General features: G+C 44.4%; 1 protein-coding gene across 1 annotated transcript in view; it reads left to right on the plus strand.

The window, feature by feature from the left end:
• Sptlc2 (serine palmitoyltransferase long chain base subunit 2) overlaps positions 1-6,839 on the plus strand; it is a 70,411-nt gene extending 63,572 nt beyond the window's left edge. The window contains exons 10-12 of the mRNA XM_041658698.1: positions 582-717; positions 1,869-1,998; positions 6,457-6,839. Coding sequence (XP_041514632.1) covers positions 582-717; positions 1,869-1,998; positions 6,457-6,576 — 386 coding nt within the window. The 3' untranslated portion in view covers positions 6,577-6,839. The remainder of the gene's footprint in view (positions 1-581; positions 718-1,868; positions 1,999-6,456) is intronic.
• Positions 6,840-15,423: the final 8,584 nt, after the last annotated feature.

The following is a 15,423-nucleotide window of genomic DNA, read 5'->3' on the forward strand; positions in this document are numbered from 1 at the left end:
ACCCATATTTCCTATCTATATTCTACCACGTGGCTTGGTACCTTTCTTCAGCACAGCATGTTTATCTTGTTTCTCCCTGGGCCTCCTGGAGACTCCACCTTCTTCATCCCAGCATTCTCCCTGTCCACAAGTCCCACCTAACCTCTTCCTGCCTAAATATTGGCCATTTAGCTCTGTATTAAGCCAATGAGAACAACACATTTTCACAGTATACAGAAAGATTATTCCACAACAGAGATCCTGTCTCAAAAATAAAAAACAATAGCAACTTTCTTTTGTCAGAGTAACCTTGGTCGTAGTATACTTTCATAGCAGTAAAAACTCTTAAGACTCCAGACAATTGTGGTGCACAACCTTAATCCCAGCACACTTAGGAGGCAAAAGCAGGTGGATTTCTGTGAATTTGAGTCCAGCCTGGTCTACATAGAGAGCTCCAGAACAGCCAGAGCTGTTACGCAAAGAAACCCTGTCTCGAAAAACAAAACAAACAAACAAAAGTCCTGGCAGATAAAAAGAAGACAAAGAAAATGGTTATCTTTTTCTTCTATTCCTTAGTATTATTTTGTTTTTTGTTTTTTTAGGCAAAGAATGTGTACAACAGTTGGCTGAGAACACCAGGTATTTCAGGAGACGCCTGAAAGAAATGGGATTCATCATCTATGGCAATGAAGACTCCCCGGTGGTGCCTTTGATGCTCTACATGCCGGCCAAAATTGGGTACTTTTGGGAAAGGCCACAAACTGGTCTGTCATTAGACAGAAAGATATGTTGGGGGGAAGGGGGAGAAGTTGGCATTCTTGTGTTGCTACATGGGCAGGATTTTGTTTTCCTTGCTTGCTTTTTTTAAAGACGATCTCACTGTATAGCCCTAGCTGGCCAGGAAGTCACTATATATAGATCAGACTTCCTCACCGCATTTGCCTGCCTCTGCCTCCCAGGCGCTGAGATTAAAGGTGTGCACCACCACACCTGCCATGGGCTGCTTTTTATTCCCAAGTACTGTGAACAAATTAAGGGAAGGTAAAACACAAAGCAAAATTTTGTAAACAAAGCCAAACCATTATAATTCATTATCTAGTCGGGATTCTGCTGTGGAGGAAGACACAAGACAGCTGTGGTGAACTTGTATAAGAGCTGTGGCGTTTGGGGGACCTGCTGGCCTACAGAGCCTCAGAAGCAGCCTGTCCTGCTTTCCCAAGTAGGGAAAGAAAAAAAAAGAGGAATTCCTGACCTAGGAGGCCAATTCCAGTCAGTTACTCCTGCTGTACCTGTCACAAGTCCTCTGTCCTCACAGTCTCAAAACTGTTTTCTAACACAGGTTTGTTTGCAATCTTAACCACTATTCCATTTCAGGGACAGGCTATCACCTGGAGTTGATCCTTCCAGTTACATTCTTCTACCTTTGTGAAGGAGTGACTATCAGAGGACTGGGAAAGCAGAGATTTTAGAATCATCAAACATTGGGCCAGCAGCCAGGTGGTAGTGGTGTGAGCCTTTAATCCCAGCAGAGGAGACAGAGGCAGGTGGGTCTCCATGAGTGGGAGGCCAGCCTGATCAACACAGCAAGCTCTAGGACAGTCAGGGTTGTTACACAGAGAAACCCTGTTTTTTGGGGGAGAGGCAGGGAGGCAGGCAGGCATCAAGCTAGTAAGACTTTGTGCTTTCTGCTATTTATACTTCTTGGTTTCTTTTGTTGCTGTTTTGTTTTCTGAGGCAAGATTTCTATATTTTGCCCTGGTTAGTTCTCTGTGTTGCCATAGAATTAGTTCTGTAGACCAGGCTAGCTTCAAACTCAGATCCACCTACCTCTGCCTATTAAAGTCATGTGCCACCATGTCTGGCTACATTTCTTGGTTTTCCTTTTGTAGTGCCTTTGGGCGGGAGATGCTGAAGCGGAACATTGGTGTAGTTGTGGTGGGATTTCCTGCTACCCCAATCATTGAGTCCAGAGCCAGATTTTGCCTGTCAGCAGCTCATACCAAAGAAATACTTGATACGGTAAGTACCTTGAAATCAATATGGCACATTCTAAAAGGGGCTGTATATCAGACGGTACCAGTCACTTGATGTTCTAGAGCATCTAGGATTTTTTTTATTAAGGTTTATTTTATGTGTATTAATATTTTATCTGTATGCTATATATATGTGTGTGTGTGCACCACATGCACGCTTGGTGCCATGGATCTCCAGGAACTGGAGGTACAGGCAGTTGTAAGTTGTCATGTGGGTGCTGGGAATTGAACCCATTTCCTCTAGAGCACCCAGTGCTCCTAACCACTGAGCCATTTCTCCAGCCCGAGCACCTGGTGAGACAGGGCAGACAGTGTTATCTTAAATGACTATTTCAAAGCAGTTGCCGAATCTTTCATATAGTCCACAAATCCAGTACCAGAGTTCTGGAGAACCGTCTAGCTTCCTCTGTTTTGGTTTGTGACAGGGTCTTGCTGAGTAGCCGAGGTTGCCCCTGAACTAACAGTGTTCACACTAGAGATCCTCCTGTCTCAGCCCCCTGGCTGCTGGGATTATAGGTGTGGGCTACCTTACTCAATCAGCATCCATCCACTTGTACTGTTGTCTCTCTCACGATACAGTCTAAAGCAGAACAGGTCTCTTTTCTCCAGCTGTTTCTAATTTAAACTTTCTCATTCGATGTTACACTTAAAATACATTCCTTTCCTAAGTTCTTTCCTCCTTGTGTGGCTGCTCTGTGTTGATCACAGCTCCACTCAAAAGGAAGCTTGCTGCTTGTTCCCACAGCAGCCTAGATACCCCGCCCAGCAAATTCTTTATGCTGGTAATGGTTTCTGTCTCCTGAGTAGTGAAATTACAGACATGTGCCATTATACTTGGCTAAGAGCTACTAATCTTAAGGAATTTTTTTAAATCGTTATTTTTAAAAATATTATAATAATTTAATTGAAGTTTGGAGGTTGGTTTGTTTTGTCTTGTTTTTGTTTTTTTAAGAGCAGGGTTTCTCTGTGTAACAGTTTGGCTGTCCTGGAACGTGTTCAGTAGACCAGGCTGGCATCAAAACAGAATTTTGCCTGCTTCTGCTTTCTGAGTGCTTAGCTTAAAGGTGTGTGCCACCATGCCCAGCTAACGGTTTCTGTTTCTTAGCATATCTAATTATACTTCTTTTTTTTTAAAAGATTTATTTATTCATTGAGTATCCATAGTGTTCTTTCTGCATATATGCCTACTTGCCAGAATAGGGCATCAGATCTCATTAGGGGTGGTTGTGAGCCACCATGTGGTTGCTGGGAATTGAATTCAGACCTCTGGAAGAACAGCCAGTGCATTTAACCTCTGAGCCATCTCTACAGCCCTATACTTCTATTTCTTACAACTGAAGACTTTTGACTATTTCCCTCTATATCTACAAAATGAAATTTCTCTAAAAATATATTCCTGAGCTGGGCATAATAAAGATGGATGCATTCCTTTAGTAACCCCAGCGTTTAGTAGGTTGAAGCAGGAGGGTTGGAAGTTTGAAACCAGCCTGAGATACAAACAAAACTTTCTCAAAAAACAAACAAATAAATAAATAATTTTTTTAGTTAGAGCACCTTATTAGTGATTGGTATTCATTCTTTAAGTGATCAATACAATACTCTAGTATTGTGGACTGTGGGTAGGATTACAATTACATCTTTCCCCTTTCTCTTTTCCAGTTCAGTCTCTCCCATGCACCACTGCCCTTGCTCTCATTCAAATTCATGGCCTCTTTGTTATGTGTGTGTTTGTAAATATATAAATACAACTTGCTCAGTCTGTATAACATTACTTATATGCTTGTTTCAGGGCTGACTGTTTGGTATTAGGTAAAAACTTGGTGTTCTCTTCTCGGGGAAGGCTATTTCTTCCACTCGACATTCCCTGTTTGTCTGTAGCTCTTCGTGTAGAGTTGAGATCTTGTAAACATTCCCCTTCCGTGTTAACATGTCTGTTAGTATTTAGGACAAGTTTAGGCAGTCGTGTTGGTAAGACTGGGTCTAGCTTCTGAGATTTCTAAAGGCCGCAGTCTCACAGTGAACTTCCTGCCCCTCAGCAGTGATCCCTGAACCTTAGAGCAGGAGTTGTGGTACAGATGTTATCAGCTTGGACTGGGCTTCAGAACCCTGCATTTTGCTATGATTTTCTGTAATGGTCTCTGTTGCAAAGAGAAGTTTCCTTGCTGAGGGAGAGATCTATACTTAACCATGGGTATAAGGACAAATTTATTTATATTATTGTTAGGAACTATGCTATCTTAGTAAAGTAGTGGTCGAGGTTCCTATCCAAGGCTCATGACTTTACTCTGGGAAGTTGGCTAATTTTCCAGTATCAGGCATGATTGTCCTCTTATGTTGAAAATGAAATTTGGAAGACTCATATTTGTCAATCACAAATCTAATTACACCCTATAGTAGCTAAAGCTAAATACCAGCACGAGGATTGCAGTTAGACTAGAGGCTTGGAACAAGAGCTGAGGAATCAGCCTAAGCGTCTGGTCAGCTGATTGTTGACAGGGCACCAAGGGTAGGCAGTAAGCAAAAGGTAGTTTCTAAAGCAAGCAGTGCCAGCATGGATACCCAGTGAAGCTGCAACCCTGCAGCGTGGACAGACCTGCAAGCTGTGCTAACTGAAAGAAGCTAGACACAGCTGTGACTTAGGATTCTACTCATAAGGAATGCCCATAGTAGACGACTCTGCCGTGTCAGAGAATACATTGGTGGTTGAGAGAACTCAGAGGGAAAGCAGGGTTGCCGAGCAGTAAACGTACTGAGTGTGGGAGTTAATCAGAGACAGAGAAAGCCTGCTCTGCAGAGCCAGTTCCAAGACAGCCAGGCTGCACAGAGAAACCCTGTCTCAAGAGCCGAGAAAGAGAGAGACTGAAACTCTCTACACTTAGTGAAGATGGAAATTGCACCTGCTGGGATTATATAGAAGCACTGAATTATGTCTAGTAAAGAGTTGGGTTTTGTAGAATGTGGGTCATATTTCAGTAATTTCTCCACATAATGGGAAGAACAATAGCATCAGCTGTGGGGGGGCAGTGGTGTTAACCTGCTTCCTCACTCTGCCCGTCCTGAATGAGTTCATCCTGTGTCTTGAGCAGGGGTCACTGTAATTATTTGCTAAAAAATGGTACCATATAGTAGTTCTTCACTCCTAACCAAATAACCTCACTAAGGGCCAACAGTCTCTATGAGAAATTTGGTTTTTTAAGTAGATTAAACTTACCTCGGGTTGTGAATGTTGGCATATGCCTATAGTCCTAGGTGCCCAGAAGTCTGAGGCAGGAAGATCACTTGAGCTCAAGACTTTCAGATCAGCTTGGGAAGTTTATTGAGATTCCACATCAAATAACAAAAAAACATTCAAAAGCCTTGTGTGAAGCACTTGCTGTGAGAACAGAGCTCTTACCCTCATCCCCTTGGGCACTGTGAGCTTGTTTGCTCACTGACTGTTCCTGACCACGTTCCTTTTTACACTGATGGAAAAAAAAAATGAGGTGCTCCTGGAGTCACAGTTCGTAAATACCCTTTCCTTTGCGTTCCGAGTCACATACCCTTCTGTTTCAAATGTATAAATCCTCTGTCAGAGTCAAGGAAATAAATGGGTTCCCCCGTCTGAAGTTCAGAGTCGACTGTCTATGTGGAGTCTTCAGTTTTAAGCCTGGCTTCAGAGGTACTTGTTCTGATAGCACAGTGAAGTCCAACGCTTGCTCTTTTTATTTTTCACATCTTGGAATAAAGAACAGGCAAACTCAACTTTATGTTGGTAAACTGTTCTAAAATATACATTTTTTTGGGGGGGGGGTTTTCGAGACAGGGTTTCTCTGTGGCTTTGGAGCCTGTCCTGGAACTAGCTCTGTAGACCAGGCTGGTCTCGAACTCACAGAGATCCGCCTGCCTCCACCTCCTGAGTGCTGGGATTAAAGGCGTGTGCCACCATCACCTGGCCTAAAATATACATTTTAAAAAACATTTTATTACAATTTTTATTTATTGTGCTTTTGAGTATGGGTATGGGTTCAAACATGCCATAACTTAAAGATGGAGGTCAAAGGGCAAGTTGCAGGAGTTGGTTCTTTCCACTACATGGGTCCTAGGGATTGATCTCAGGTTGTGAGGCTATGTGGAAGACGCCTTTACCAGCTGAACCCCTCACTGACCCAAGGTGTGTGTTTTCATACAGAATTATAGATATGATCCTGGCAGGAAGCCTGTCCCTTTCCTACTGAGCATATTACACTTAGAAGAACTGTGGCCTTTGTAGTGCATGCTTGGGTGCCCGTGCCCATCTGATGGCCAGGCCTGAGCTCTTATCTAGCTTCAGCTGTGTACGACCTTTCCTGGATGATCGAATTCAGTGTGTCCCACCGAGATAACCATACCACTGTGGTCATTCCAGGAAAGTGTTGGGTATGCTTGCATCCTGCTTGTCCTGGCTGACCCGTCTTGTGTGTTTTAGGCTTTAAAGGAGATAGATGAAGTCGGGGACCTGCTGCAGCTGAAGTACTCACGACGTCGGTTGGTGCCTCTGTTGGACAGGCCCTTTGATGAGACGACCTATGAGGAGACAGAAGACTGAGCCTTTTTGGTGCTCCCTAGAGGGGGAAACTCCCTCCCAGGACAGTGTGTGGCCTTTCTGAGCCAGTTCCAGGAACCACACTTCAGTGACCACCTCATGTGAAAGACATTTCTGAAACTACTGAAGGTGGCCACCTCCACTCCAAATGGCATTTTGTAAATAGTAAAAAAACAAACTGCTTCACATTCTTCCTTTGTTTGCTAAGTCTCACCTTTATATACATATAAATGATTACTTTGCCCATTAAAAAATGTTTTATTTTATAACTATTCTACTTGTGAAATTACACTGACCCTTGCCTATGCCTTACCGCACAGGCATTCCCCACTCCAGCCACCTCATGGACTTGGATCCATCAAGACTTACTCTGGCCCTGGCTCTCCAGCCTTGAGACTCGCTGGCCCTCTCCCTAGGGAGCAAGTGCCTTCTGCTGACTTCCATCCAGGTCTCAGAAGTCGCCCCCCTGGTAACCCTTATTTAACCAGTCAAGTTAATCAACCAAAGCATCTGTCTTTAATCTTCAATGTTAACAATGCCAAGAAGTTTATTATGTGACCCCCCCACACACACACACACAAAGCCTCCCTAATCTGTTCTTACTCTGTGGTGGTGGTGGTCACCAGATAGTTTATTCATTAGTAGATATTTCTTCTTATGGTCACAGACTGAAGATGTATCCAGTGTTTGGGTTCTTCCCCAGATCTGACCCTAATGCTTCCCACCTCCGAAGTTACGACAGCCTTTGGCTGGTTCTGGGTCCAGAGTAGGATTTGACATGGTAAAGGAGAGTGTTGGTCAGTCCTTTACCCGTTCCGCCTCATCGTCAGTGGTGTAAGTTTTCCTTGTAGATGCTGACCCACTTGAACAGTGCTCTTCCAAATGCCGGTTCTTCTACTCTTGACGTCCTAAGACGACCCTAACCCAGCATCTAGGGCTGGCTTCTCTTGAGCTTCCATTGTGTATTTTTTTCTTTGAGGAATTCTGATCAAATACCTCTTTCCTAAACTGGAACAGCTTCTGTTTTTCTGTTACTACCAGGTCAGGGACTTTATCCAGAGCTTTGTGCTGCTTGACCAAAGAACACATCTGAAGAACACCATTTGGAGTTAGTACTTTTTTCTTTCAACCAAAGCATAGTGGAAGAGAACTTTTGTCTCTATTGTACTGAAGATGAATTTGTCTTTTAGTAGTGATCGTCTATCACTTAATTGAGAACAGAATGAAAAGAACTGTATAAAAGTATATTCTATATGTCATTCTTTAAAATTACTGTTTTTGTTGGTAAAGATGCCCCACCCAGATTCTCCTGGGACCTTCTTGTCTGCTGCAGTACATGGAAGAGAAAGCAGAAGCCTTGCTGTTGGTGAAGCTGTGCTCTCATGCCCTCTTGAGATCTGTGAGCTTCCAGCCCAGGAGATAGTCTAAGGTTGTATGAGGCTTTCTTAAAGAATAGATATGGAGCCTGGCGATGGCATCACATGCCTTAGTCCCAGCACTCGGGAGGCAGAGGCTGGTGGATCTCTGTGAGTTCGAGGCCAGCCAGAGCTGTTACACAGAGAAACCCTGTCTCAACCCACCCATCCCCCCAAAAAAGGAATAGAAATGGGTGAATAAGCTGGGCATGGTAGCCTGTGCCTTTAATCTTAGCACTTGCGAGGCAGAAACAAGCATATCTCTGAGCTTGAGGACAGCCAGGGCTGCATAGTGAAACCTGTCTCAAAAGAAAAAGAAAAAGAAAATGGTAAATAAAAGAACCATAGAAATTGACAACAACTACATTTATAAGAAAGATTTTGTAACAAAGTCTTGTAAAGCTCCAAACATCTTGCTCACATTCCCCCTGTGGAATCCCACCGGAATACCAAGTATAGTGACTTTAATGATGTAAACATAGGGCTTGTAAAAGTAACGAACTTTAAGCGATAAGCGTGTCTTTTAGCAAAGTCACTTCAAATTAAAGTGACTTTAATTTGTGACAGGCATTTAAATTTTTATGTGTGCATCACTTGGTTGGTGCGAAGTTTATTTTGAAGAGAGAAAACTCGTGTGATCTACATTCTAGAGGACAAAGTGGTGTATGCACATTATATGTGACTGGTTATTTGTAACTGTTACAGAAATCTCCCGTCCAGTCGTGTCATAGATTATTATCTAAATTTGGGGCAATACAGGGGTATATTAGTCCAGCATTTGAGAATCTTGAAGAGATTCAAACATGTAAGTCAGCTGCCACCACCAGACCTGGCTGCTGATTGGTTTGCAAGGTGCAGCTCATCGTGGCGCTTTGCGTCCTGCCTTTCATTACCATTGTCCTTACCCATTTCATGTGTGTAAGACCCACTACAGCCAACCAGAATCATATGTGAGGGAGATGGCCCAAGGGGCAAGGGCAGTGAGCATCTCCCCTCTGCAGTATCCAGCCCTCTTCAGTTCTTCATGCTCTTCAACTCTTCTGGTCTAGGCAAAGTTCATAATCAGCTTCTTCCTCGAATTTTCCGGCCTCACTTCTGCCACGTGCGCACCCCCCCCCCTCGTTGGCTGAAGGGTGGAGCATCCTCATAGTGATTGCCTCTGATCCTTCGCTCGCCCACTGTGTCTTCTGCTTCAGAGAGGACTGACGTGTGCTGCAGGGTGTGGGGAGCTGCAGTGTAGACAGCCTGCCCCTTGCATGCACAACCACGCACTTCAGTGATCCGCAGGGGACTTTTTCTATCTTTATTAGTTGAGGGCATCCACATCTGAGTGTCCATGACCGGCAGGGTGTAGCCGGATTACCTGGTATGTAATACACCCTGCAAAAAGTGGGCGGGATGAACAACTGACTTATTAGATCTTCTGACTTTTTGGACAAAGTATCTATTACCAACTCCATTTTTTCCAAATTGATGAATCTGCCTAATGGTTTGTAGTATTTTTGACAAAACGCCATAGAAAATAACAGTCAGTCTCCTGTGTAAATGATTGCTATGGGTCAGGTATGATGCACATCTGTAGTCCCAACACTCGGACAGAAGAGGACCCGGTAAAGCTCTGGGGGTGATGGGTAGATTGATATGACTGAGTGCCCGGACGCTGTTCTAGGTAAAAACTACCTGGGTGTTCCTGTCATTTTGCTTCAAGGTGGGGTTAGAAGAGGGAGAATGGTGTTCTTTCTTTCTGACAGCCCTGTGCCTGTGATGAGCAGGAACTGTGGAGTACTTCCCACAGGTAAAATCACCTTAACCTGGGGCTATGAAGAGAGAGGTTCATAAAAAATGAGGATTCTGCTTGGCGGTTTATCAGAGAATCTTTAGCCCCCATCCCACCCACCACCAAGTTCCAGAACCTATGGATGAGCCATTACCTGTAAGCTCCGTGCCCAGCAGGCATCTTAATCCATTAAGCCGGTCAATCAAAATACCTTCCATGTGAAGAAAAGCATGTCCTTCCTTCCCTCCTTCTTATCCACATGAAATGTGTGCAGGGCTCGTAGCCAGCTGCTGTGTCCAGCCAGACAGCCATCTCAGAGCTCAGAGAAATGCTAAGGCCTTCCACTGATCCCTTCCCTTGCCTTGCCTGTAAAATGGGAGTTATCGGTGACTTGTGTTTTCCAAACGGCTTTTTGCTGTAGAGTAAAGTGTTGCTAGGAAGGAAACACGAGGAGCCAATTTAAGCCCTTAATGAAAATGGCCTTTTTCATCTTTGCTGAGTCTGGAGGCTCTACATTCACAGTTCGCCCTTGGGAACAGCGTGGGGGTTTGGGGAGACGTGGGCAAGATTTCGTTCACTATGATGTGGCCTTGCATTGTCACTGCAGCTGGTGCGCACGGAAGGAGGCGAGGCTCTCACCCTGCGGTCACTTTTTAATGAAGCAATACCTAGCGCTCTGTTTTTGGAGCAGTCGAAGTAGGTGGAATGGAAGGTGCCTGCAAGAACGGCACCCCCACGTGCTGCTGCTCTCCCCGGCTCAACTCTAAGTCTAGCACAGGTCCCAGGTTTCCTGTACAGATCCTGACTGGCGTAGGCCTTTCAAAGGAGTGGCGATTGCACCACCAAGTGAGGCGGAGTAGTGACTTACCTTCCCCCTTATCCTTGTACCTCAGGATTGGTTTAGCCAGTAGCTGGAATTGAGAGCTTCCTTATTGGGTCTTTCTCCACAGGACATAGAAGCCTTTTGTGTGAGCTTAGCCTGCATGCCCATAGTCTTGATGATCCCTCTCCGTACAAAGGCAGCTAGCAGTAAGGGATGGGGGAGAGGAGAACAGGTGTGAGAGCTGAATTAGGGCGGTCCTGTTGATCCATGGTGTGAGAGGTGAATTAGGCTGGTCCTGTTGATCCACGCCTTCCCATGACCAAGTTACTGTGAGCTGAATTAGGCTGGTCCTGTTGATCCATGCCTTCCCACTGACCAAGTTACTGTAAGCTGGAATCTGCAGGTGTCCTGTGACCTAACCCCTTCCATTGCTGCAATGTTCTTACCACCTGGGAATGTGGGGTTCGTTTGAATTTTAGTAACGTCTTACAAATGTCACTCGCCTGTAGCCTTCTGCCTTCTTGCCAGATCATGATTTTTTTAAATTTTGATTTTGTATCGGATGACTGTGAAGCTATACATAGTAGGTTGTAGAGGGTATCCGTTTTCAGAGTACATGTTAAGAATTAAAGGGGACCTACTTGTGATGAATCATCCCACAGATATTGTTTTGGCCTAATAAAATATTCAGAAATAGACACCTGCCTTTATTCATTCAGCCAATAAATATTAGGCATTAACCTCAAAGCCAGCAAGTGCAAGTGCACTGGGAATTAACAGCAGTGAAAAGACAGATGTGGACAAGTGTGTGAACACCGTTTTACAGACTGCTAAGGCTTGCACAGAGCACCCAAAAGGAATAATAGAAATGGGTAACAGAGAAGACTTGTCTGAGGAAGTGGAAAGTCTGATGGGTTTCAGTAAAAGAAGACCTCAGTCGGGAGGCAGAGGTGGGAAGATCATTGCAAGTTTGGTGGGGGACCACAGGTCAAGGCTAGAGAGGCCAGGACAGCTATGCCTCTTTGCAGGTTGAGGTGGGGTGGTATGGGGTGCGGTGGGGGACCACAGGCCAAGGCTAGAGAGGCCAGGACAGCTATGCCTCTTTGCAGGTTGAGGTGGGGTGGTATGGGGTGCGGTGGGGGACCACAGGCCAAGGCTAGAGAGGCCAGGACAGGTATGTCTCTGCAGGTTGGGGTGGGGGACCACAGGCCAAGGCTAGAGAGGTGGGGCAGCTATGCCTCTTTGCAGGTCAGGGGAGATATTCACCCCACCTGTAGAAAAACCAGTGAAAAGTTTTTTTATTTTGTTCTTTCATATTTATTGTGGGGAGAGCATGTGTCTGGGTGAGCCTGCCGTTTCACATGTGGTCAGAGTGCAACTTGTAGAAGCCCATTTCTCTACCATGTGGGGTCACGGGACTGAACTCGGTATATCTTGTTTCGCGGCAAAGTGCCAACTGAACCATGTTACTGGCTAGAAAAATTTGGAGAGTGAAGCCGGGTGGTGGTGGCACATGCCTTTAATCCCAGCACTCAGGAGGCAGAAGCAGGCCTCTGTGAGAGTTGGAGGCCAGCCTGATCTACAAGAGCTAGTTCCAGGACTGGCTTCAAAGCAACACAGAGAAACCCTGTCTCGAAAAACCAAAAATAAAGAAAAAGAAAAGAAAAGAAAATTTGGAGAGTGGAAAAAGATAGCAGGCTTTTTTTGTGAACGCTAACAAGTTCATAAAATTTGTATGTAAATACAAAGGACCTAAGAATAGTCCGCAGTTTTGAAAAATGGCTTATACTGCCTAAAACCATTCTTTAACATTGTAGGTAGTGTTCTTGGCTTTAGGGTGCCTGTGGGTCACTAAACTCAGCGGAGTCCAGAAACAGACTCATGTGTAATGTGATCACTTGGTTTTCTCTCTCTTTTTCTTTTTTCTTTTATTTTGTTTCGAGACAGGGTTTCTCTGTGTAGCCCTGGAACTTGCTCTGTAGACCAGGCTGGCCTTGAACTCAGAGGTCTACTGCCTCCCTAGTACTGGGATTACAGGCATGCGCCACCACTGCCCAGCTTCAGCAAAAGATCCAAAGTACTTCAGAGAAGCAAATGCAAGAGCTGCAACCAGTGGCAATGGAGTCACTAAATGCCCGTATGGGGTGGGAGGATGATCTTTAGCCTCCGTATACAATAATTAATTAAATTAGGTGATAGATCTAAATATGAAAATGACAGGCCTAGGGCGGTAGTTCAGGTGATTTGTCACTAAGCGTGAGTGCCAGCGTTAAGGTCCCCAACACCCACCGTCTTGTCTAGGTAGCTAGATGACCTGTGAGCTCCATGTTCAGAGAAAGACCCCCACCTCGGTAAATAAAATGAGAGCAGCCGGCCTCCTCACATACAAATGTGCGCACCACACAGATGCACACATGCAAAGAATTTCTCCTCAATAAAGTCAACAAGTTCGCTAAAAGTGGCCTGGGGTGGCTAAGAGCACTAGCGCACTAGCTGTTCTCCCTGAGGACTCAGGGCCAACCCCCAGCACCCTCATGGCAGCTCATAACTGTGGCTGCAGTTCCAAGGGACCCAGTGCCCAGCCATTGCGGGCAAGCATGCATGTGACACACAGGCAAAACCATACATATAAGGTTATTTTTTTATTTTTGTTTTGGTTTTTCAAGACAAGAGTTTCCTCTATGTAGCCCAGGCTGTTCGAGAACTTGCCCTGTAGACCAGGATGGTCTCAAACTCATAGATCCACTTGCCTCTGCCTCCATAGTGCTGGGATGAAAGGCGTTCATCACCACTTCCCAGCTTATAACATTAAATGTTTTTAAAATGTAGATAAAATATTTGATCAAACACTTGTCGAAAAAGTCTGGCAAGGGGTGTGGTGGCACATGCCTGTATAATCCCAGCATTTAAACAACAAAAGAGATGCTAACCCATTAAAAAATGTTCATCGTTCATCATTATTATCAAAAAGTTCAAATCAAAACAATAAGATACTGTCCTGCACACAGAATGACTAAAACTGGAAGAATTACAATAGTCAGTGGGCATAGAAATGGAGTAACTGGGGCTGTCTTAGGTTACTGGTGGGGATCATCTGAGAAGCAAGATGGCCGCTTTCGTTTTTGCAGCCTATTAGGTGTTTGTTAATCCATGAAAAAACAAAACATATTCGTTCAGAACTTGACCACTCAGAGCTTCTTCACTAATCGCAGTCCCAAACTGAAAACAACTTGTGAAACATCGTGTTAAGTGGATACACACATTGCAGTGTGCCCAAATAATAGCAATAGGTACAACCTAGCCATGTAAGGGAACAAATCACCGACATCTATAAGGTAGATGTCTCTCAGAAACATGCTGAAGGAAGCCTACGTAAGAGACTATATCACATGATTTTATTGATAAATTCTAGAAAATGGCAAATGGTAGTACAGTAGCATAAGCTGTTGCCAGGAGACAAGATTATGGGGTGGTGATTGTACAATGACATTGTTAAAAGATCATCTTCAAAACAACAACAAAAACATAAAAATCGTGATTTTCTTAGAGAAATAAAAATGAATACAAAAGACGCATTAATAAGCCGGGCGATGGTGGCACACGCCTTTAATCCCAGCACTCAGGAGGCAGAGGCAGGCGGATCTCTGGGAGTTCGAGACCAGCCTGGTCTACAGAGCTAGTTCCAGGACAGGCTCCAAAGCCACAGAGAAACCCTGTCTCGAAAAACCAAAAAAAAAAAAAAAAGATGCGTTAATGAAGAAATAAGAGAACAGAAATGTACAGATGAGCAGTATTAGAAATAAAAGTACAAATGAAGGTAGAACTGGTTTCTTCTATGCTTCAGGTAGACATCGCCTGAACTTTTATGAGACGGGCTAGAATTTACATTCCGGCAGAAAGAGTCATTTTGCTTTACTGTTGATAACTACAAATGCAGCAATATAGTTCAGAAAATCATGAGAAAATCATCAGATCATGAGAGGAATGGCAGGGATGCACTGTCCGCAGACAGTACAGGGTTCTCATGACTTTTCATCATCCCCCCCGCCAAGTTCTCATACAATTTTTTTAGCTTCATACAGCTCTAGAAAGAAATCAGAATCATGGGAAGGTTCTAATCTTAGCTATGGTGGTCACATAAAAGCATATGTTTAAAAAATATAACTGTTAGCCGGGCGGTGGTGGCACCGGCCTTTAATCCCAGCACTCTGGAGGCAGAGACAGGTGGATCTCTCTGAGTTAGAGGCCAGCCTGGTCTACAAGAGCAAGTTCCAGGACAGGCTCCAAAACTACAGAGAAGCCCTGACTCGAAAAACCAAAATACATATATCTGTTTATTGTGGGTGTGGATGCAATACACCTGCATGCATAGTTCTTTCTTTTTTTTTTTTTTTTTATTTTTCGAGACAGGGTTTCTCCGTAGCTTTTGGTTCCTGTCCTGGAACTAGCTCTTGTAGACCAGGCTGGCCTCACCTGCATGCATATTGCACAGGGCATGGGTAGATATTAGAGGGCACGTGTGGGGGTTGGTTTTCTCCTTCCACTATCTGGATTCCAAGGATGGAACTCAGGTGGTTGACAGCAGGGGCCTTTATCAGCTGAGCCATCTCACTGGCCTGCATGAATCTATACATTTCTTAAAATTCACTGAGCTGTACAGTTAAGATATATATATATATATATATATATATATATTTTAAATTTTATCTGTTTGCCTGCATGTATGTCTGTGCACCGTGTGCATGCCTAGTGCCCACTGGAGACCAGAAGTGGGTATCAGACCCCCTAAAACTGGACTTCCAGGTGGTGGCTGGATCAGTTACTTTTCCACTGCA

Source organism: Microtus oregoni, unplaced genomic scaffold (assembly GCF_018167655.1).
Source record: "Microtus oregoni isolate MIOR12 unplaced genomic scaffold, Mior012 000009F_ref0000495, whole genome shotgun sequence".
Lineage (NCBI taxonomy): Eukaryota > Metazoa > Chordata > Mammalia > Rodentia > Cricetidae > Microtus > Microtus oregoni.